Source organism: Typopeltis vanoorti, chromosome 13 (genome assembly GCF_054136105.1).
Source record: "Typopeltis vanoorti isolate ZY-2024b chromosome 13, IOZ_Tvanoo_1.0, whole genome shotgun sequence".
Lineage (NCBI taxonomy): Eukaryota > Metazoa > Arthropoda > Arachnida > Uropygi > Thelyphonidae > Typopeltis > Typopeltis vanoorti.
Window position 1 is genome coordinate 27,981,482 of NC_143561.1, and position 25,339 is coordinate 28,006,820.

Here is a 25,339-nt window from a genome sequence, read left to right on the forward strand (position 1 = left end):
TGAGGTACTCTATCAAAAGCCTTTGTGAAATCTAAGTATATTACTGTGTATCCTTCTGAACTCACATCCCCATTCCTGAAAGAACTCCCCAGTGTCAACCCCAGTGCTGAATTGTTTCTCTGAATACGAATATTAAATCGAATACGAATTAAATTGAATACGAATCTGAATATTAAATACATATGTCAAGGCAGATGTCAACTTCCTATATAGCAATTATAATATTATAATATTATAAAGATACCAAAGCAATTGTCAAATTTAAAAAAAATACAGACAAATTCAAAGTAGAAAAAGGAGTCATGCACTTTGCTGCCAATTCATACCATCTACTTAATCAGACATGTCACAAAGCAGTAGTGAAAAAAGAGATAAGTTTCCATTATAATTTATTAGAGCTTTACTTTAAATTTATGAGGAATCTGAGCTAAATATAACATATAGTCTGTGGGTAGTTTGCATTTCTGGAATTTGTACTTAAATGTAATATTTTAGTATAGTTTGTTAGTATTCTTTGTGCAATGTTTGAATAATGGTTGGCAGCTGCAATTCAATTTGCCAATGCCTTTTCACTAAGTCCTCCACCATTTAAGGACCACAATCTACACAGCATACTACGGGATTTTGTGGTATGCGGTATTTTTGGCATGTACACCTCCTGGCAGACAGAAAGATATGTAACAGGTGAGAGAGAGAGCATGTCTGCATAAAATGTAGAAAATGGGATCTGCAATTTAGAAATTAGCATAACAGACCTCAGCAGTGTTATGTCAGAAATGGGTGAATACTGAGCAAGTGAGAGACAAGTTAGCGTGATCAAGGACATGTGAATGAGAATATAAAAGTAGGATGTATAGTAGGTTTCAAAAATAGTGTTGACTGGGAGAATAATGTCGGGCAAGAGTAGATAGCTTGCAGAGAGAGAAAGAGAGAGATGCTGAAAGAAGAAGAAGTGGAATGTATCAGGAATGAGTTTGATATGTGAAAGAAGAGATCAGGAGATTAGAAGCAATGAATGCAAAGCAAATCTGAGTAGGAGTGAGAGAGTTATGGAAATGATAGAAATGGAGAACCACTGAAAGGAAGGGAATGAGAGAAAGGCAGGATAGTGCAGGAATCATGCATGGAGAGACGACAGAATGGCAGGTAAGTGGGAGAACAAGGAGAGAAAGTATCAGAGGAGTGAGAGTGAAGGATGCAAGTGAGCAAGGAAGAAAAAGAGTGGTAAGGGGTGATGTATGGTGACTCGATGATCCCTGGTGTGCAAGATAGAATGCCAGAGGAGTGTCTGCCTGGAGGAATGATAGATAGTGTGACTATGGCAATTAAGTGAGGTGAAAGAGTGGCTGAGATGACTGTGATGGTGGGTATGAATGACTTGAAAGGCAGTATGAATTGGGTGGCGAGAGATCTGAGGTTCACACTGGAGGTTGTACAGAGGAAGAAGAAGACAGAGAGGGGAAGATAGTGAGTGTGGTGCCCAGGTGTGATAATTCAGAGCTATGGAGAAGAGCAGAGATAATAAATAGTATGATAGTCAGAATGTGTCAAAAAAGAGGCTTGGATTATGTGCATGCATGGAGGGCATTTGAGGACAGAAATGAACCATATGCGAGAGAAAACTTGCAGTGGAATGAGGAAAGATTTAGGCAACAGGAGAGAATGTTGTTCTCTGAACAGGTCAGTGCAGGAGAAATGAGAATTATCAGGGTGGATGGTAGCAGGAGTGGCCTCTTCTGGGAATAGTCACTTGCAAGAAGAAGAAATACATAATGTAATGCTGAATCCAGTGGATGCTAGAGGAGATAATGATAAGTATAGAAACAGTGACAGTGCCTTGATGATTCTTTATACAAATGCCAGGAGTACACTAGAAATAGAGGAGATGAACTGATGATGCTGATAGCATCAGCCTGTCCAAAGATTATTAGGATCACTGAGACATAATTGGTGGAAAATGATATACTGACAGGAATAGATGTAGCAGGATATAGCATTTTTCAGTAGGATAGGAAGGGAAAATGTGGTGGTGGAGTACTGCTTATGATAAGTGATGAGTTATGTCCTCTCAGAGTGGAGAACTTGAATAGCAAGTTCTCTACTCTGAGAACTGAATAGCAATATAGCAATGGAACTAATGGTTTTGAGAGCATATGGTGTGAGGTGGGAAGGACAGGATATTTAGTGAGGTGTTGCTATAAGCCAGGGAGCATAGAGGGCGAAGAGCAGGAGATGTTTAGGCAGCTGAGGTTAGCGAGCGCAAAAAGAATGATTATTATGGGAGATTTTAACTACAGTAGTATGATTGGGAAGAGAAAACAGCAAGTAACAGTAGTAAGAGTAAATGAATTAAATTTCTGGAATTCTTGAGGGAGAAATGTCTTAGGCAACATGTAGTAGAAGGAATACGAGGTTCAAGAATTTTGGATTTGGTCATAGCATCAGACGATCTGATTAGAATTGAGATGGCATCTCTGCCCCCAACTGGAGCAAGTGACCATGCGGTTTTGACTTGGAAGATGAACAGACATTCAGGAGTATCAAAGAGAAAGGAATGCATGTGGAATTATAAGGTAGGTGATTATAATACTCTTAGAAATCAGCTTGGAATAGTTCCATGGATGGAGGAACTGGAAGGGTGAGATATCAAGTGTGGAACTAGTGAAGGAATATTTATTAGCAGCAATGGCAAGCTGTATACTGTGAGTGAAAAAGTGAACACAATTTGGTATAAAGTGAATGATAAACAATATAAGATGGGAATTGCAGGTAAAAGAAGAGGTTATGGAAGAGATATAAGAAGAGCGGGGGGGGGAGCAGATGCATGAAGAATATAAAACCCAGGCCAGAAGAGTGACTAGTATGGTAAGGAAGGAAAAACTGGAATATGAAAAGAGGTTGGCCCTGAGATCCAATGAAAATCCTAAAGAATTCCATGTGGCCAAGGAACCTATATTGCCAGGAAATATGAAAAGAGAACATCCTCCACTATAGCCAAGAGAAAACTGGCAATCCATTTACAAAGGGTTGAATTGATAGACTATTAAGATGACAATTTGCTGAGAAACTCTCAATGCCAAATCCTTTCAAAATATCAAGTGCAACAGCATTGGTTTCTCCAAAATTTTCTATGGCACATGTCCAGAGGTGACTGATGTAGACAAGAAAATCTACTGTCAGTCTTGGCAGACAGAATCCATATTGGTGGCTAGCACCAATTAGTTGACAGTGTTCTTGGTATTGAAGAATGATTGCTGATGAGCTTCTCCATCACTTTAGATAGAAATAATGTTAGAACAACAGGCTGCTAGTTTGGTACATGCTTATTACTTTTTATTGAATTGCCTGTAAATGAGCTTGCTTTCATGCTGTGAGGTGGATGCCAGCTGAGCATAATATAGTGTAGAGATAACAAAGACAGATATTGGTTCAGGAGAACATCTCTTAAGCACAAATGGTGGAATACCATCAGAAAAAGCTTTTTGATATCCAAGTTGTTCAAGATTCTTCTTCTGGCAGAAAGCTACAGGCAGTATGCAATGTTCCAGGTGAAACTGGAAGTGATCTAGGTAATAGAGAGCCAAGAACACAGATGGACAGAAATTGTACTGGAAGCAACCAGAAGGCAATAATTATAATTATTGCCTTTTATTGCCCTAGCACCACTAATAATTATTAGTGGTGCTAGGGATTAGTTTTCTACGTTTAGCCCTTAAGCCAGCCTTAGCAGACTTTGCATTCAGTGCAGGCTGTAAATGAAGCTGGAGTTTGTGTTTCCAGCCAATTGCAATATGTTGTTTGCTGTCATTTTTCTTGAAAACAACTCTGGCACACTTCTTGGAAAACATAAGGCAGGATTTTGAACAGGGTGGAGAATGAAAAGTACTCATTCCAACATGGATAATTTCTGTAACATGATAGCAATCAAGTAATTGGTAAATTGAAATAGTGTCTGACCATGGAAAGGAGATGTAAAAGTTTCAGAGATCTTTCCATTTGGCATTGTCATTGCATCAAAGAAATATGATGTAGCAAATGACTGAGAGGAAAGACAATTAGATCCACTAGAGATGCAATTTGTTGGATGAGATTACAGGGTGAGATCACCATAATAGTGCAACTGAAAGGAGAACATTGCATCAAAGAAATATGATGTAGCAAATGACTGAGAGGAAAGACAATTAGATCCACTAGAGATGCAATTTGTTGGATGAGATTACAGGGTGAGATCACCACAATAGTGCAACTGGAAGGAGAACTTGCATTCATTTACTAACCAAAATATCCAGAGTGTTTGATGAGTGGAGAGCATTACTGGGTATTCTGGTTAGCAAATGAATGATTTGCTTAAGGTCACTGCTTACAGCATATACCCCAGCTTGGTCAGTGGAATTGGAAAAAGGGACCTGGATGGAGGTGTGGATGTCAAAGTCACAAAGGAATAACTTTAGTTTCGATTCCTGTCAATGACATAAGGAGCTTAAGGATCTTCTTCAGCCATAACCAAGTTAGCCGGTCTAGTAGTTAGAGTAGTTAGACTGCAGGAATTTACACTTGCAAGATCCCCAGATTCTGAAAAATGATTTTCAAAATCTGGGGAGCAGTAAAGACAGTAGATAAATGATACACAACAAGAAAATCTTTGGCTACAGTCGAAAAGATGAAATTCATGATTAGGCATTCACTGACAAAGAATATCAGATTATACAAATGCATAGGTAGAACCTTTGTGGTGATAGAATCATACAAATGTAGTTTGGACAATCAAGATGGGCTGCTGTTGTTGTCATTGTGACAGTACTTTGGACTGCAGTCAAAATCAGGAGATCAAGTTTGAATATCTGTAGGTAATGATACACATCATTTAAGTTGGTGTTAATATCATGACTGCTGGTGAAGTGAATGTGTAAGAGATTTTGTTTTTTAAGTTTCTTGAGTTGTTTTTTGGTTTTTTGAGAGAGTCTGTTTGTTGCCTGACTTGGGAGATTTTAAGTAGGTGATTATAACAAGCTTAGGTGGTAGCCTGAAGCTTTGTCATGGCATAAAATTCTGCAAGGAAAGGATGTTAGTAGTGCATGGGAGATAGTCAGGGGCATCTAGATGAAGCTATATTAAATTTTATACCTAAGATAAGGAGGGTTAGTCATGTAGGAGTTAAATGGATGAGTAATATCATTAAGCATGAGCTTCAGAAGAAGAAAATGCTGTGGAGGGTATAAAAGGAGAAAGGTGGCAAGCTCATGAACAGTAAAGGGGTCAGGCAAGAAGAGTGACTAGTATAGTAAGGAAGGTAAAATCAGATTATAAGAAGAAACTAGCCAAGCAGGCCAAAGGAAATCTCAGAGTTCTTCCATTACATGGCAAGTAAGAGGAAGAATGACTCCTATCCTATCCTTCTCATCTGTCTAGGAAGGGTTGAGTCCCCTCCTAATGAGGAGTCACTGGCAAATTAATGCAGCTGGTTCACCACTCCTCTGCTGCATCTGCTAAGGGCGATATTCATGACTCTATTTGTGTGTGTTCACAGGGCCGGTTTGCGGGATGAAAAACCCCAGATAAACTGGGGAAAAACTTTGCTGTCCACACCCCAAGACAGGCTAACTTGGTTATGGCTGAGGAAGATCCTTAAGCTCCTCATGTCACTGACAGGAATCGAACCTAGGACATTCCTTCCCCAGCATATGGTTGCGAAGTGCATACCCACTAGGCTAACTGTGCAGATGAAGAATGACTACAGAAGAATAATCTTAATGAATGCTCATAGTGATGAAGTGACAGAAGCAGATAAAAACAGTTGAGTTACTGAGTGACCACTTTGCAAGGGTATATCATACAAGTGAGGTGAATTTATATCTGATCCATAGAGGAAAAGCCACAAGACCTGTAGCACGTTAGTGCCATGTGTGAGAAAGAGAAATAGAAGAAAGGAAGAATCTGTTCACATTTTGCTTGACCAGCTGAGAGTTGCAATCTTTGGGGAAGGCAGAGTGAGAGAGACTTTTCCAAAGGACAGAAGTAGATGGAATGAAAGAGGAGGACGTGAAGTTGGTTTAGTGAGTTTCAAGATGGACTGTAAAAGAGTATTGGTTAGCAGTGGCTCTTGTTCTAATGATTTTGAAGGAGAATGGAAGAATAATAGGGGCCAATTCAGCAGAGCACTGTTCATGAAAGTATCTGTAGAAGTGGCATAAGAAACTGTGAGAGAGGGATTGAAATGGGTCTGTGTGAGAGAGAGACAGATCATTAATTAGTCAGACTGCTTTCTTCTGAATAGAATTGAGCAATCTTAGAGAGGATTTTGGTGCACCACCCCCAAACATGGAAGCAATATTCCATGACTGGGCAGATTTGGACTTTGTATAGAGTTAGCAGAGCTGTGAAGATATAAAGTAGTGTCTTATGTGATAAAGTATACCAAGTTTTGTGGTGGATGCAGAAGCTATAGTTGAAATGTGGTTGTGCCAGGAAAGATCAGAGTTGCAGGTCTGTCCAAGAAATTGTGTTTAGATATCTCAGTATTACTGAAGGGAAGGGGGAGGGAGGGATGTGAGCTCTTTCTTGCAAGAGAATATACAGGACTGAGTTTTGATGGCATTGTTTACAAGCCTGTTCTTGCCCACTGGGTTAGAGCTAGAAGATCTGTGTCCAGAACTAACAACTACAGGACAGTTGTTAGTTTCTGGCACAATAGGTGTCCCAGAACACAGTAAGTCAGATACCATCAGGACCAGATGCCTTGTTTAAGAAGAATTCTTAATAATCTGAACACTTCAGATTTCTTTCTTGGTGGAAGACTATGAGTTAAATGGAGAGAAAGCCATTCTTGTTGGAGTGAAGGGAACTTTTCCCAGGTCATCAATGCAGGAATTGGAAGAGAAGAATGATGCTAGAAAGTCAGCCTTGTCTTTAGGTGAGGTAACTACAGTACCATCCAGATGTGAGAGTGGTGAAAACCTGGGTGGGCAAAAGTTGCAGCCAATGACCTTGGCAAGGAACCAGAACAATTGACTGCCATTTGGGCAGGAGGCGAGTTTGCAGCATTTGGCCCTTTCAAAGTCTGACTTGGACTTGGAGATGATTCTTTTACAACTGTTGCAAGCTGTAGTATAGGCAGAATGAACAGCTGGAGTTTTGGTCTTGAGCCATTCGTGGTAAGCAGAGTTTTTTTTCTTTTACAGCACTGGCATGCTTTTTTGAGAACCAAGGATTGGATGGTGGCTGAGAATTTGGAGTGGAATAAGGGACGAAAGCCTTCATTTCTGTGAAGATGGTTTCTGTTATTTGGTCTGAGAAGGTGTTGTTGTGACATATGTGACAGAGATTTATATGAGAACAGAGGTGGATGAATTGGAGGTTCTTGGGATATTACAGAATCTCCATGTGAATTCAGCTCTTGGAAGAGAGGTATGATAGATTTTGTGGATAAATTGGATCTCCTGCAATGGGTCTTCACTCTCCATGGAGGTGCCTGTACAATACTACTACTACTAATTATAATAATATTTTTATTTTTTTATTTATGTACAATAGAGACAATTTTATTTATGGACATTTACTTAGAGACTTGAATGTTTAATTTTTTTTTTTTTTTGAGAGAGATCTGTATTTATTTTATTTTTGTATTTTTATTTATTTATTTTTCAGCTGAAGCAATACTATATCTTTGAGTTTACTATCACATAGGTGTTTCAGAGGTGAAAAAACAATAAAAGAAAATAATAATGAAGAAATCAGTAGTGATATAGAACAAATTAGATTAGAAGAACTTAAAGGAAGCAATAAAGGTATCAAAAAATAGAAAAATCAATCAGATTAGATTCATAAATACAGAGATTTTGGAAATAAGGTGGAAATATTTACATCACAGATTCTTAAAATTAAACAACTGTTGGAGAGAGTGTGAGGGTCCATCAGACTGGTCAAATGCTAAGGTTATATTTATATTTAAGAAAGGAGACAGAGATGATTGTGTGAAATTACAGAGGAATAAGTTTATTCAATACAGGTTACAAAATTTACAGAAAAATCCCGAATAAAAGACAGAGATATTGCAAACAATCTACTCTCAGAAGAACAAAATGGTTTCAGAAATGGAAGATCATGTATAGACAATATATTTATGTGTTAAAACAATTTTTTTGAAAAAAAAAAATGAGAATTTAATTTAGAGATTCATCTGGTCTTTATAGTTTATGAGAAAGTTTTTGATAAAATACACAGAGAAAAACTGCAGATTATAATGAAAAAACAAGGATATCCATTACATTTGATATAAACTAAACAAAGTTTATATAAAGATACAAAAATACAGTTACAGTTAGGAATATTATTATTATTACGTGACCCTTCCAGGGAGTCCAAAGACTCATCAAGGGAGGACATCTACTCTACAACTCTGTCTCCACCATTCAATCAACCAACTACAACGAACCACAACTACCATCATCATCTACACAAACGCCATCTACCACCCAGTATCACATTAGTATTTTCACAGACAATCACAAACATCCATAGCTCACAGCAGAATTCGAACCTGCAGCCTTTTGGCTGGAGAGCAGATACACTAACCACTCAGCCAACCAGGCCGGCATATAAATGAACAGAAGAGACAGAAATTAATCGAAGTGTTAGACAGGGATGTAGCTTATCTCTATTCAATATGTCTATTGATCAGATTATTAAAATATGGAAAACAACAATAAAACAAGGATTCTGGTTAACCAGAAGAACTATTATCAATATAATGCAGCATGGAGATGATCAGATTGCATTACAAGTCAATGAAGATGACCTTCAAAAATCAGTTTATGAATTAACTTGTTGGAGAGGCTGGTGAGAACCAAGATCCAGAAAATTGGGTTGACAACAATAATATTATCCTTGATGGATAATATTATTGTTGTCATGGATCTGCTAAAGGAAGTTCATGTTTTACTCATCTTACTTATTACAATAAGGTGCAGTTAGCCTAGTGGCTATGCGCTTCGCAACCATATGCCTGGGGAAGGAGTGTCCTAGGTTCGATTCTCATCGACGATGTGAGGAGCTTAAGGATCTTCCTCAGTCACAGCCAAGTTAGCCGGTCTTGGGTGTGGACAGCAGGGTTTTTCATCCCCCAAGCAGGCAAACTGGCCCCATGAACACACACACAGATACAGTCATGAACATCGCCCTTGGGGGATGCGGCAGAGGAGTGGCAAACCGGCTGCATTAATATGCCAGTAACCCCTCATTAGGAGAGGACTCAACCCATCCTAGGACAGACGAGAAGGATAGAGAGAGAGAGAGAGAGACAGTTTCATTGGACAGAGGAGCGGAATACACAGTAGTATACTTAGATTTTGTAAAGGCTTTTGATAGATTATCGCATGATAAGTTGATAGCCACACTAAAGTGGATATGGTTGGATATTAGATTAGTGCATCGGTTTTCCCCCCCCCCCCTCCCCGGAGGGGTAGGTGCTGGGCTGTTCAGGGGTACATGAAAAATAATTAGTAATGTGGAGAAAAATGGATTTAAGACTGTATCTTGCATCTTTTGAGGCACTTAACAAAGTGTCAGTATTTAAACACAGCTATTTTAAAAGCAAGAGGGACAATTTATAGAAATGGGTTTAAAAGGAGTACACAAGTGGAAAAAGGTTGGGAACCACTGGATTAGTGCATAGGAGCATAGACTGACTATCTGATAGCTATCAGCAAGTTGTGCATGGGGAAGCAATATTCCAGAAGAGGAAAGTCACTGGTGGTGTTCCTCAGGGGGGTCTGTTTTAGGGTCATTGCTGTTTAACCTGTATGTTAAGGATATTGGCAAAGATTTGGATGGGGATATTCAGTTGTTTGCATATGATGCAAAGTTGGGATGAACCATGAAGAGTAGAGAAGATGTTGTGGCCTTACAAGAAGATCTGAATAGTTTGAGTAGGTTGGCATGGGAATGGAGATGCCAATTCAATGTTACAAAATGTAAGGTTTTAAAATTTGGAAAACAAAGATAGGATGTAGAATTTATGCTTGGTGGAGGAAATAAGAGATCTTGGGGTGATGATAGTAGATAAGGATCTAAAATTTAGAGGACATATTACCAAAATTGTAAAGACAACACAAAGAATTCTAGGAATGATGCAGAGGACACTGACTTGTAGAAGTAAGGAGATTCTTTTCCATTGTATAAAGCTCTGATCAGACCATACATGGACTATTGCACCCATATTTTGTCCTCTGGTTTTCAAATGGATGAAGAAATGTTGGAAAGGGTCCAGAGGTGACTGACTAAGATCGTTTCTGATCTCTGGAATGTCGAATATGTGGCAGTGAAATTTCACTAAAGGTTGAGAAGATGTAATTTACAGAGTCTAGTGGATAGCAGGAAGAAGAGTGATATGATAGAGATCTACAAGATAGTAATGGGATTGTTATAGGATCAATGTTGAAGAGGTTTTACAGAAATGGTAGGAGATCAGGGGGAGAACAAGAGGTCATTTCTGGAAGCTGTATAAAGAGGGTGTGAGTAGGGGAGTGAGAAGTAGGTTTTTTGCATATAGAGTTGTGAATGATTAGCATGCCTTGCCTGAGAGGATGGTGTTTGCAGAGAATTTGATTGTGTTTAACGCATGATATAATGAACTGTGTGCATGAAAAAAGGACCTCCTAGATGAGTCTTTGACTCAATGGGGTTTTAGGGCAATAATAATTAAACAAAATAAGCCAACAATACAAATTAAAATTTTCACTAAAGAAAACTAAAGTGATGGCATTTGAAGGTTGAGATCGTGTTATATCAAAAATAGTCATAGAAAATAAAATAATAGAACAGATGACATAGTTTAATTATTTAGATTGCATAATAACGTATCTAAAAGATAAAGATATAGATGAAAAAGTAAAGAAATCTCAGAAAATCTGTGGAACAATTAAAAGGACACCAAATAAAAAAAAAACAACAGATGAGAAACTCAACTAAAATTTTATAAAGTAATGGCCACTCCCACTCTATTATGTTGTTCAGAAATATGGCCTGTTAAAAAAAATGATGAAAGCTAAAATACAAGCTGCAGAAATAAAATATTTAAGGGAAATTAAAGGATGCACAAAATTGAACCATATAAAAATGAAGAAATCAGAAGAGAGCTAGACATTTTCAAAGTAAATGAAAAGATCAAAGAATTTAGGGAGAAATAGCATCTATTTAGGATAGAAAGATATTGGCTACCAAAAGAGGTGGATAAACACACTGCTTGAAAAGAAGTCAACAGATATCCTCATGGGCAAGGTGCATCATGGCATGTAATGAGTAATTTGTTTGTAGCTCCTATAAGTTGGAGGAATATGATGCTCTCAAGTCAGTGCAATTGTGGCAGTGAAATGGCTGTGAGAAGGGAACTGATGAAATTTGAAAGCGGCTCTGTGATAGGATGCCATTTTACAGGTCTATCTGTTCAGCAAATTGTTGACAAAATGGGCCATCTCAAGTCAACAATTAGTGATACTATACTGAGATGGAAGTTCAGGGAGTCCACTGCAAGTGCTACAAGCAGTAGACGACCCACCACACTCACTGAACATGACTGCAGAGTGCTACAAAAGAAAATATGTACAGACTGCCATTAGTTGGCTGACATATTGAGTGCAGAGTTTCCAGGCAGAGACCGGAACACAAATCTGCACAAAAACATCCAGAACTGAGGCTCACAACATGGGTTTCCATGCTAGAACTGTAATATGTAAGCCCAACATTACTTGAACCAGTATGTAGAGTCATCTTCAGTGGTGCAAAGAGTGTGTGCAGGACGTGGAAGCTTGGAAAGTTGCATTATGAAGCAACGAATCACATTACACCCTCTGATGAGCAGATGGATGGGTGTGGCAGATGCCCAGTGAACATCTCTTACTAGAGTAGATAATCATAACTATAAAATTTGGAGGTGGCATTGTAATGATATGGTCCTGCTTTTCCTGGTTTGGCCTCACCACAGAGGTGAGGCCAAACCAAGTGCTTTCATGGAACTGACCATTGTCTCTTTTAGAGAGACAATGCACTGTATCATAAGGTTGCTGCTTTAACTGTATGGTTTATGGACATGATTGTCACCACACTTGACTGGCCTCCACAAAGTCCCTATCTCAGCTCTATTGAACATCTTTGGGATGAAAACTGATGTGAAGCTGCTAAGAAATCCTTATCACAACAGTCCTAAATCTCATTAAATGACTACAGGAAGAATGGTCCAAAATTCCCATTGATTACTACTGTATGCTTGTGGAAAGTATACCCTGTAGGATTGCTGCAGTCACTGTAGCGAAAGTAGGTCCTTCTTATTAAGGTTGGCCCCATGGCTATTTTGTTCTCGCATTACAGTGTCTATTGACTTCTTTCCAAGCAGTGTACAGACCAAGGGGGGGGGGAAGAGCAAAAGGAAGACTAGCTGCAAAATGGAAAGCCCAGTGAAGCCAGAACAGGCAAATGCCAAATCATTGCAAGAAGAAGAAGTGATGAGAAAAAAAAGTAGGGGAACGTGTTGTGAGAGGAAATAGACTCTTCGGCATATTACCCATACAAACAGCAGTAGTCTCCATGCAATAATGTGGCCAATGTTCTCTTCCCTGCCCTCCATGCATACCACTACTCAGTGTCCCCCCCCCCAGCATGATCAGTATAGATGGCAGCTATATTATGCACCTCCTACATGCATTACTATCTAGTTTGGTCCTGCACATATATCTGGCAGCCAGCCTGTGGAAATGCTTCATTCTTGAAGATGGGAGGGAGGCCTCTTTATCTCCATTAGTATGTGGCGGCATGTTCTTGAAGGGTATCACTTACAATATATGCTATGAGATTGGGAGACAGAAAATGAAGCCGAACATAACATTGGAACACATCATATTCCTAGTTATCAAGGTGTTGGTGTTGTTTCACTAGGCAATGACAGTCATATATCCAGCAGGTCTGGTTGGAATATCCTCCAAAGTTATCCTTTAACAGAAGGAATGCTTGCTAACAGTGCACAGCCCATTTAGCAGAAACAGTTCACATTCAAGAAGGCAGAGTTGACTTGAGTGGGAAATGCTGTATGTTGCATATTACTAGCCCATTGTTAGTCAGCCTATATGTATTATTATTATATGGCTCAACTGTTGGGATTGTTTTTCTCAGAGCACTCTACTTTTTTTCCTCAAAAATTAGAATTGGCCTAGAATATTTTTTAAAGCCATTGAGAGTTAATACCATAATAATGATAATAATAATGACTAAATGATATTCAAGATACCAAGTAATTTTATATAAACTTGATTTTTAATCTTATTTCCCAAGTAAGCAAACAGACAAGAAAGTCAAGTTTGCACCTGCATGTAGTGCAAGTCCAAGGCAACTCTTGGTAGTGCCAGTCGAGGCAACACGTGGTAAAGGTGGGTAAAGATCTGATCACTTTCCTTAGTATTTTTCCTTTAATGTAAAGCACATCTCCTTGCGGAGATGTATGATGCTAAACATTAAAGGCAATGGTCACTACCCATACTGGTTTTGACCTTTATTGAGGTCTCGTCAGTGGGAGCCAGACCTAAAAATGCTAAGGTTGAAGTAATGCAGAGCTCATTATGAATTTTACCTAAACAAGTTGCCACAAGGTGTTTTGACCTTATAAATAAAATCTCAGGATGAGAGACAGATGTAGAAAGTTTTTTAACTTGGGTATATTATGTATTCAAGAAACCAAGTTTATATAAAATTTATCCACAAGGTGCATTCAAAGCACCTTGTGGCAACTTGTTTAGGTAAAATTCATAATGAACTCTGCATTATCTCAACCTTGGCATTTTCAGGTCTGGTTCCCACTAATGAGATCTCAATAAAGCTTGAAATTGGTATGGGTAGTGACCATTGCCTTTAATGTTTAGCATCATACATCTCTGCAAGGGGATGTGCTTTACATTAAGGGAAAAATATTAAGGAAAGTGATCAGAGCTTTATCCACCTTTACCATGAGTTGCCTCAACTGGCACTACCAAGAGTTGCCTTGAACTTGCACCACGTGCAGGCACAAACTTGACTTTCTTGTCTGTTTGCTTACTTGGGAAATAGGATTAAAAACCAAGTTTATATAAAATGACTTGGTATCTTGAATACATAATATGCCCACGTTAAAAAACTTTCTACATAAATGACTAAATGAGATACTCACTGAAATTCAAGAACAGCCATTGATTAAGTAAAAGAGATTCATATCCATAATAGAACCAGGATAAATGCTGCAGCCAACTCACAAATGTTGGTATAGTTCTATAATATGAAGAAATTAAATAATTTATAAAACAATAGTAGTATTACAGTATTTTCCTGTAAAATTTGCTTTATATTGTATTAACCAAATATAAACTGAAGTTTCCCAGGTTAAAAATCCAACAAATAATGCAACATTAATTTTAATTGAACAAGAATTTTGAATTAGGGAAATTCGAATTATATTGCTGCTTTTTTAAATAAATCACTAATATAATTATATAATTTTGTTGTTGTTGTTGATCCCTTCCGTGACATGTTAAGTATAATATGTTTTTCCTGCTCTGAAGACTACAAATATAGTGTAGTACTTTTTTTCATACCACTTCAGTTTTCTGATAAATGGGGTGGTGATGGTCTCACATGAGGCAATGAAAATAATCTACCACCTAAGGACATTCACAGATATCCATGTTTGCAGTGCGGTTTGAATTCATAGCCTATTGGCTAGAGAGTGGATATGCCATCCATTCAACTGGCCAGGCTGGCATTTACTGTAATTTTGGTTCAATTCAGGGAAAATGATATACATGCACAGTACAAAAGGCAGCTGGATGAAAATGATAGATAAAGGAATCCATAGGATGTATTTTCTGTGTTGTACAATAAGGAGATTAACCAAGCCTTTGTATTTTTTTTTAGGAAGTTGTAGTTGTTGGGACTAACTGAAATGTGTTCTCATTAGCCTTGTATATGGACTACTACATTTCAGCCACTATCAACAAAATTATTTGTTGATAGTGGTATTTGCACTGTTTGAACATACTTTTAATCAGAAAAAAAAAAAAAAAAACTTTAAAGAAACTTGTGTTCACATGTCAATGTGTTCTCTTCATCATTGCAACAATTTACTGACTTCACAATTCTCACAATGTATCTTCTGAATTTCAGGTACTTATTCTTCATTGCTCTTACATTCCTTATTTCCTCTACCTTCCTTGAGTACTAATTGAATATACTGGAGAGAAAAAACATGTCTATCAGGATTGAGAAATGGCTATTAAAAAGCACAGAGTTTAGTTCAAAATGACTCAATTTTTACACAACATTTCAAAAGAGGCCAGAATTTTCAGACTTGTGAAACTCAATTTTAACCAGAAAATTAACAAAAAGTTTCAACAAAGTATTTGAAGAATGAGAAAATCATTTGTTGATAGTGGTCTCTGCACTGTTTGAACATAGCTTTAATGAGAAAAAAAAAAAAAAAACTTGAAAGAAACTTGACATGGCCCAAACAAAGTAAAAGTCATAATCGAAACTAATCAGATCCATTTTTGTTATCTAAGATGACAGAATCTCTGTTTTTCTAGGCTGCAAGCTGCAGTTTCAAATCCTGCTGTGGCATGGATGTTTATAATTATCTTTAGGTGTTAACTGATTTTCATCACCTTGTGTGAGAAATTACTCTGCTTATTGGAATCTTGAGGTGACTTTAAAAAAAATACTGTGTTTGATATCTAATTTCCAGATTACCTAATCCTTATCAAACTTAGAGTACTTAGTGTTATTAGGTTTCCATCTTCTATGGATGAGACAACTGTTAAAAAACAATAGAAAAATTGATCATCTCCATGACCAAAAAAGCACAGACATGCAAGGCAAAGTTATTGTCTTTTAATATGAAGGTATAACAGAATCTTATCATATCTCTCCTCCTCTTTCTGTTTCTCAAACTTTATTTTTATTTATTGTGAAGGTGTTGCAAAGGAATTTTACAGTAAAGTTTCAGATGTTCAGTTTCAGATGCTAAAAGTTCATCAAAAATGTCTAAGGATGTCTAAATGAATGCAACATCACAGTAACATACCTGTTCATGCATTTCAATAGAATTCATGCCTTGCCTACTCATATATTTCAATTAGTACCAGGTTCCTATCTAGCATTATTCTGGCTAAATAACAGAACTCCAAAAGCTTCCATTTGACTGGATTTAGTACTTTATGATCTCTGCATGTTTTTGGACTTCTGTGGCTAAAACAATTATCAAATCAAAGCAGGTTGTTGCAGAAGAGCATTACTATGGAGGAGACTAAACTCCAAATCTTGAGTCTCCTAGTTTTTCAGTTTTTTTAAAAAAAATACTTTGTATATGGGAGGGGGGAGCATGAATATGATTTTATGCTGATAACATGAAGTAAAAATATAACATGTAGTAACTTCTTCTTCTTCTGCAGTTTTTCCCACTTAAGTAGAGTCGCTGTTTGTGGTGAGTCTCCTCCACAACCTCCTGTCTTGGGCTGTAGCCACATCCAAGTTCTTCATCCTCAAGTCCTCTTCCACCATCTCTACTTTGGCCGCCCACGCTTCCTCCTCCCCTGCACATCCATCTGCAGAAGAAACCCACATACTCTTCCTCCCTCCTCATCACATGACCAAACCATCTCAACCTTGCCTCCTGTATCTTTGCTCCTAAGTTTGTAACTTTCACCGTTCCCCTTACATAGTCATTTTTCAGACAATCCTTTCTGGTCACACTGCACATCCACCTAAGCATTCTCATCTCTGCTACCTCCATCCTGCTGATGTTATTTTTCCTCAGGGCCACAGTTTCCATAGCATACGGATTTTGCCTTTTAGATTGATCGACACCCTCTCATCGCATAGCACTTCAGCTATCTCTCTCCAGTTAATTTTTTTGTATCCCAATTCATTAGCGAATAGTTGTATGTGTGTGTATGTCTTATTTATTTACACAAAAATATTTGATAATCTTGGACTTAGATGTTTTATTTATTTTTTAAAAGTTAAATATACTTCTAAATATACTTACAAAACTCTGGTGAAGAATCCACCAAGTAACATTAGAGGAATCAGTAGTGGAGTTGCAAGGGAAAGAGCAATATTGATACTGCTGGAAATTGATGATATTAGATATCCTACAGAAAAAAAATTATTCAAGTACATGCTTGAACTAAAACAGCTAATCTTAATTCTAATTAAATCTTCTAATTTTCTTTATCTTCTCTCCACAATCTTCTCCATGTGGGCACCTGTTCATGGTGGAGGTGATTTTTCCCAGCGATGGTACTGGTTCTTTTCAAATAAAAGGCTTAGGAGAGAAAATAGAAGGAACTGTGATGGGGGGGGGGGGGGTCCCTATTTCTCCAACTTCTTTAGCCAATATGGAACATTTTGAACAACATTTTCTTAATATATTTTCTCATAAGCCTTCTATTTGATTTAGATATGTAATGATGTATTTGGTATGGAACTTTATGAATTTCTTTGTTGGAGCTTTATGAATTTCTAAAGAAAATTAATTCAGTGCATCCTAGAATTAATTTACTCATGAAGTAGAGGAAAACAAATGTCTCCTATTACTCATCTTATGACAATCTGTGTATACAGTTCTCTGTATACAACAAAATAACTCATTTGGGAAAAGTACGTTAATGTTATGTGACATCATCACCTTTGTCAGAAATATGGCATTATTAAAACTCTGGTTCATCATACACATAAACTATGTTCAACTGCATCTCTTTTGAATAAGGAACAGTCCTTTATCAGAGATACATTCATCTCCAATGGATACAACATAAGATCAACAAAATAAATAATAATGGCCTTCATTCAAATCATCTTCTAGAAGAAGCTTCTAGAATTTCCACATACAAAGGGAGTGTCACAAAGAACTGCAAAGCATCTTTGCCAAATCGACCTTCAAATTTCCTTCCATCTCGTTTTGAAATTAAATTCCTTCCTAGCATTTCCAAAAAATAAATATCTTCCACTTTGTCATCCTGAAGTCTGTAGAATTCTGTGCTCATGTGGTCTTTGCTATTATGGACAGATGGGTTGTTCAGCTGAGATTCAGTGAGAAAAATATCAAAATTATATTCTACTTTATGAGTCAGTTAAGTTTGGTTTTGATATATTTCTCAATGAATCTGAGCTGAACAAGTCCATAATAACAAAGACAACATGAGCACAGAATTCTACAGACTCCAGGATAACAAAGTGAAAGATATTTATCTTTTGGAGATGCTAGGAAGGAATTTAATTTCAAAACTAGATAGAAAGAAATTTGAAGGTCGATAGAAGGTAGAATTGATCGGAATAAAACTAATGCCTTCAGAAGTTATTTTTTACTTGAAAGACAATATAAAGAAAGTTATGAAGCCCATATTCCTAGACTAAACATAACAAGAATGACTGTCTTAAATTTTCCCAATTTTGGGAAGATAAACAGATTAGAGTAACACCTGAAACATGTGATGAAGTATGATATTAAATGCATGAGGATAACTTCATCTATAACTGTCAGAATTCAAAGAAATAAATTTAAAAAATAGTTAATCATCAGACACAGGAATGAGAAATATTGCTTAGAATGACTTTCCAAAATTGGGAAAGTTATTATTATTATTCCAGATCTTCATGGAGTCATAAGACTCATCGGGGGGGGGGACATCTTAGATAACACAAAGTCTATCATACTGCTTCTAAAACCCATTTACCATCTGTACATTCACTACTCTATCAGGCAATGAATTTATGGTACAACCACTCTCCATGTAAAAAGGCCACTTCTTACCTTCCCATTTACCACCTCGTTTCACAACTTCCAGGGATGGCTTCTTGTCTTTGCTTCTTCCTCTTTTTTTTTTTTTTTCAACCAGATGAAAAATCTCTCCTGTGCCAATCCTGTAAATACTTCTCAACAGTGTAAATGTCCTTTCTTCTTCTTCTTCTATCCAACAAACTCTGCAGTTTGCAAGCCTCAGTCTATCCTCATAACCAACGTTGTAAAGTTCTGATGTCATTTGGTTATTCACCTCTGTACATCTCCAAGTTAACTTATCCTTTTCAAATCCTAGTGACCTGATCTTGGCAATAATCCAGATGTGGCCTGATCGGCTTTATACAATGGAATCAAAAACTCTACTGATCAAAGCCCTTCCTAGTATTGCAGCAATTCTCTAGATGACCCTCACCACCTTTGCAATGTGTGCCCTAAACTTCAAATTTTTATCAACTATCACCCAAGATTCCTTGTCTTCTTCACTTCCTCTAGTATATGCTTAGTTTAGTTTAATGGTTTTAATCAGGATTTGTTCCAACACTTTTTGCTGTTTGCCCTGGTTCCCTGGCAAAAACAACGGGGCCTTGTTTAACCAGGCGACACCCCAGCCGGCATGAAATTCTGTCATGTTGTACCATCATTTGAAATTTTTGTTTAAGCCAATAAGAATACAATTTGGTCGGCTAAATCCCAAATTGCCAGCCCATCCTCGTCCGTTCAGTATCCAGGTAGATACTTAACAGGGTGCACCACGAGAAGGTGAGGATTGGACATTAGGTCAGAAGCCCTGGTCAGTTCTCTGTATTCCTTTGAAATCTATGTGGAGGTCTCCTCTCAGCTATATAACTTTGACCCTTAATTAAATATGGAAATATGGGAAAAAAAATTAAATATGGAAATAGACAACAGAATCAACAAAGCTGGTATGGTAGGAAGTCAACTAAATAAATTTATATGGAATAAGAGAGAAATTAGCCAAAACACTAAATTAGTTGTATACAAGACAGTGTTCAAACCAATTTTAACTTATGGATCTGAAAGCTGGGTTAGAAGTAAAACACTTGGCCAAAGACCTCAGATATGAGAGTCCTGAGAAAGATTAGGCATGAACAGATGGCATCAATGGCAATATCTTGATATTGTCAGCATCCAGGAATGCATTAGCAGAGCTAATCTCAGGTGGTATGGTCACTTAAGCAGAATGGGAGAGGATAAATTAGCAAAATAAGTGTTTTCTGCCAGGTTGGCAGGAAAAAGACCTAGAGGAAGACCAAGATATAGGTGGATTGATACAGTAAAAAGTGTCTTAGAAGACAGAAATATAAGACCTGATAATATTGGGTCCACTCGGTTAGCCTAGTGGCTTTGCACTTCTCAACCATATGCCTGGGGAAGGTGTGTCCTAGGTTCGATTTCCGTTGACGACGTGAGGAGCTTAAGGATCTTCCTCAGCCATAGCCAAGTTAGCCGGTCTTGGGCATAGGCAGCAGATTTTTTCCCCCTAGTTTATCTGGGGTTTTTCATCCTGCAAGCAGGCAAACCGGCCCCGTGAACACACACGGATTACAGTCAAGAATACCTCCCATATGGGATGTGGCAGAAGAGTGGTGGGCCGGCTGCATTAATATGCCAGTAAATCCCCAATTAGGAGGGGACTCAACCCATCCTTGGACGGACGAGTAAATGGGATGGATAATATTGGAGTCTTTACAGGTAACAGACTGATTTGGAGGAAAATTTTAGATAGGAAGTTAGTAATGGTGTAAATTTTTCATGTAGTACTATCATATCCCGTATACCCCCTTGAGGGTACACAGCAGGAATTTAATGATGATGATGATAATGGTTTTAATTCATAACAGAAGAACAATAAGAAAATAATTAATACTTATTAAACTTATTTGCTGATATTTCACTGGTGTTATACTCAGCATATTCACAGCACAAAGAACAGTTCGTCATTGTATGTGATCCGTAACAGTTTAAAATTTGCAACGGACAACACAAGGAACTGAAGTCCTAATTAGCACCATCTATTGTTAGATAAGGAGAGAGAATAATTATTAATTGGATCTTAAAATGACCCCCAGATTTTTGTAAATTGATATAACCATACTTCTTGAGGAACATTTTAAAGCCACTACAGATTCCACAAACATTCTCTCTGACTTATAGTGATTTCTGTGTAGCACTTCTGTTTTTTCCATTTGATCATGGGTGAAGGGGGTATCATAGCATTATGGCAAGTCAGGACGGTCTGCTAGTCCTGACTTGCCATAATGATGTATCAACAGTTTTTCCTGTCTATCAATAGCAAGCCAGATCACAAGTATAGGGCTCTTCATACACTCCTGGATTTGATAAAGGAGAGAGTTTGTCCTTAGGTGAACAGATGAAACTTGCAATTTGATGTGTGGTTTAAATGTGGTGAGGAGCTGATATTTATTAAGCACTCTGAATATTTTTTGGATGTACCCTGAATGTATGGGATGGTAACAGTTTTGCTATGGTCTCGTGTATTAAATGACAAAGAGATTTGAGGGAACATTTGTTCCCTCAAATCCCTTTGTCATTTAATAGTGGAACTATTTGAAACTAAAAGTAGAACTATTTGTTCTACTTTTGGAACCATTGGCTAAAAAAGCATGGCACAGTTAAGCAAGTTCAATGGTAAGAGTATTATCAGTGGAAGCGATAGCTCTGACTTTGTGAGTTAGTGTTTTTAAGAAACCATATTGTTACCCATGATGACGGTGTGATTGTTTGTGCAAATATCATCCAGTATGTGTAATTTTTCTATAAATAGAAAAAGATAATGGATTATCAGGAAGGCATGTAACCAGTGTATCTAGTAATAGCAGACAGTCAATGACAGAAACATCTACTGATGATATTAATTTGCAAAAAAATGAAATTTAAGAATGCCACATTGTACCTATGGATGCACTTACTCATCAGACTTCTGATTATTAGGTTGAACACTCACAGACCACAACAGCTTTCATACTCAGTCTTGAAAACATTCAATGTTGGAGTATTCACCATCCACTCTGGTAATGCAGTAATGCACTCAACTCATTCACAAACCAGCAAGCAAAAAATCTGCTTTTCACTTCCTTATTCATATGAGCTTTGTAGTTTCCAGTGATGACCTCTTGTTCTCAAACTGCCCATTATCCCATGCAATAATTCCCCTGTATCTATCTGATAGGGCCCCCTCACCAACTTATATATATTAATCATCCCAATCCCTAAAATATTCCAAGCTCTGCAGAACACATTCCCTCAATCTGTCCTCATATTCAATATTCTAGACTCCTGTGATGGACAGTCTTAGAAACATTGGAGAGAGTGCAGAGGCGCACACACACTCTCTTTCTCTCTCTCCAATGTTTCTTTACATCAATATATCCAGGTGATCACATCTGTGCACAGAAATCCAAATGAGGCCTAATTAACACTTTACAGAGTGGAGATATCACCTCCTTATCTATACATATAAGCTCCCAACAGAACTAAAGGAAAAGTAAATCCAAACAGTATTGTAAAAATCATAGCACAAAAAGCTAAACGTAAAATTTCACAGATACTAAAAAGAGATTCATCATCTTTACAAACAAACAGACAAAAAAAAAATTCTCATCATGTCTTACATCTACAGCAAACTGCAATCCAGTAACTCTACATGAAATTGATACAGCCCTCAAACTGATGACCAGGAGATTTAGCTCCTGGCACTGATGCAATCCTTCCTGATTTCCTTACTCACCTTAGCCTAAGAGCAAAAACCTGGCTATCTAATTCCTCCTTTTCAATAATAAATAGATAATAGCCTTGCAAAACCCAATAAATCAATTGATGACCCAAATAACATACTGCCTTATAGCAGTGCTCTGCACTCCTTACAAACTTTTTGAAAGCATTATCCTCCAGAATGTCTCCAAATATAGATGCCATCTTACCCAATGAATAGGCTACGTTTGGATCTGGCAGAAGATGCAGTGACCATTAATGCCCTTCCACTGCAACCCACATAGAAGCAGGATACCAAAAGAGTTTGAAAATACTACCATTATTGATCTAACATCAACCTAGGTATGGAAGAAAGGCTTCCTATATCAAACAACTAAAACTAGTGGAACAAATGCTCTCCAACTGGAAAATAAAAGTTCACCTGAATTCACAAAAAAAAAGAACGTTCATCCTACAGGGCAGACTGCTACAAGAATCTGTCAATGCCTCAAGGAAACCCTGAGCAAAGATCTGAGTTCACTGCTAAACTATTTTGAAACCTGGGGACTATCTCCAAATCCCAGCAAACAGTTGTTTCAGGTTTCCACTTAAATAATCACAAGACCCACAGAAGACTAAAAATACATTTCTGCAACAGGACTGTAATCTATGAAAGTAACACTTGCTACCTTGGTGTCACAGCTGATTGTGGCCTTATATACCAACAGTATTTGGGAAAAAAAAAACTGAGTTAATATATCTGGGAATAATATCATAAACAAGCCCACTGACAATACAAGGGTGGTCTGAAAAGTTTTCGGCCTCGACTATAGATGGTAACACTATCAGCAAGATTTTTATTTATTTTTTGCTAAGTTGGTATATCTGTCATAAGCATCCATGTGAAATTGCAAGTCATTCTATCAAATAGTTTGTTTTATACAGCTGTCTGAAGCAAAAGTGTTGTCTGTATCCCTTGAAATGCATAAAATTGAGTATCATGCGGTTATAAAATTCTTTGTAAAAGAAGATTTAACACCAAAAGAAATTCATTCGAAGTTAATGAAAGTTTATTGGCACTCTTCTCCTTCATTTCAACAATTAAGAAATGGACTGCCGAATTTAAACGTGGGTATACCAGCCTTGAAGGTGATCCATGTGAAGGACGTCCAAAAAGTGTAACAACACTAGAAATCATTGATCAAGTGCATGATATGGTATTGGATGACCGGTGAGTCAAAGTGCGTGAAATTGCTGAGACTACAGGCATTTCAAAAGAACATTTAGGATATATTTTGCATGAAGAATTGCACTTGAAAAAGCTTTGCGCAAGATGGGTGCCGGCTTGCTCACAGCAAATCAAAAACGTACTCACATGAAAATCTCTGAACAGTGCTTGGAGTGTTTTAACAAGAATAAAACTGATTTTGTACATCAATTTATTACTGTGGATGAGACTTGGATTCACCATTACCCACCAGAATCCAAACAGCAGTCAAAACAGTGGACAGAAACTGGTTGTTCAGCACCAAAGGAGACAAAGACGGTTTCATCAGCAAGAAAAGTCATAACATTGGTGTTTTAGGATGCTAAAAGCACTTTGTTTATTAATTATCTTGAAAGGGTAAAACAATAACTGGGGAATGTTATTCTGATCTTTTAACCAGACTAGACAAAGCAATTCATGAGAAAAGAATGGTTTTCAGAAGAAAAAATCATCTTTCATCAGGACAATGCACCTGCTCACAAAGGTGTTTTGATAATGGGAAAATTAAGGGATCTGCACTATGAATTGTTGGAACATCCACCCTATGCCACAGATTTGGCTCCCTCTGACCTCTATCTCTTCCCAAAACTCTTCCTCGCTGGTCAGCATTTTTCTTCAAATCAAGAGGTGATTGCAGCTGTAGAGGGGCATTTTGCAGATCTTACTGAGAACCACTAGAGGGATGGGATAATGGCACTGAAGCATCACTGGAATAAATGTATAAGGGAGATTATGTTGAAAAATAAAAATGATTTTGAAATTATAAATTCGTTTTTTCATTGTTAGGCCGAGAACTTTTCAGACTACCCTCGTACTTGGAGTTTATAACTTTGATCCATAGAATAGCAGCCCTGGCTCTAATCATCCTATTGGCAGAGTAATGCTTCCAAATTTAGAGCTGAAGTCACCACAGATCAGCATAACAATGAAAACCATCTCAGGTATGTTAAGGACTACTCCTCTCCCATGGTTGCCTGTCCTCTTCCACATCACTCCTCCAAGCTTCATAAGAGAAGAAGTCACCATGAAAGACATAAATAAAATCCAAAATAACATCAGCCTTTCCATATATCAAGATATCTTCCTGCCTCTAACTAGCTGCCTTCTCTAGATCCCCAATCTGGAGATAAGACATTATCTCATGTGGAACATGAGATGATGATGTTCCCCAGGGCTACCAGAAAAGATTCTAGAATGAACTACAAATAACGAACAAGCACCTGATTCTAGATCCAACTGTCAAACCTCCAGGATTCAATCTACCTTGACACCTCTGGAGCCAGCTAAATAAATTTAAGATTCTACAAGGCCACCTTCCCCGCTTACTACATGTGTGGAGTATTTCACAGTCGTTCTTTTGCATGTGCAGTGCAAAATATGTGCAGTGATATGAAGACTATGCATCATATCACTCATGATCGCCTCACATATTCCTTCTCTGAAAGCTTCAGAACGTTGCACTTACTCTCAAAGAGTCAAATGATTTTACAGAACGATATTCTTCTGAAAGTTTTTTCTTATGGCAAATTTCC

At 37.6% G+C, this 25,339-nt stretch overlaps 1 protein-coding gene across 2 annotated transcripts in view; it reads right to left on the reverse strand.

The window, feature by feature from the left end:
• LOC150100012 (protein white-like) overlaps nt 1–25,339 on the reverse strand; it is a 246,751-nt gene that overhangs the window by 24,667 nt on the left and 196,745 nt on the right. For both annotated transcript variants that reach the window (XM_090403080.1, XM_090403081.1), the window contains 2 exons: nt 17,054–17,159; nt 14,186–14,283 (listed from right to left, as the gene is read on the reverse strand). In XM_090403080.1, coding sequence (XP_090259206.1) covers nt 14,186–14,283; nt 17,054–17,159 — 204 coding nt within the window. The remainder of the gene's footprint in view (nt 1–14,185; nt 14,284–17,053; nt 17,160–25,339) is intronic.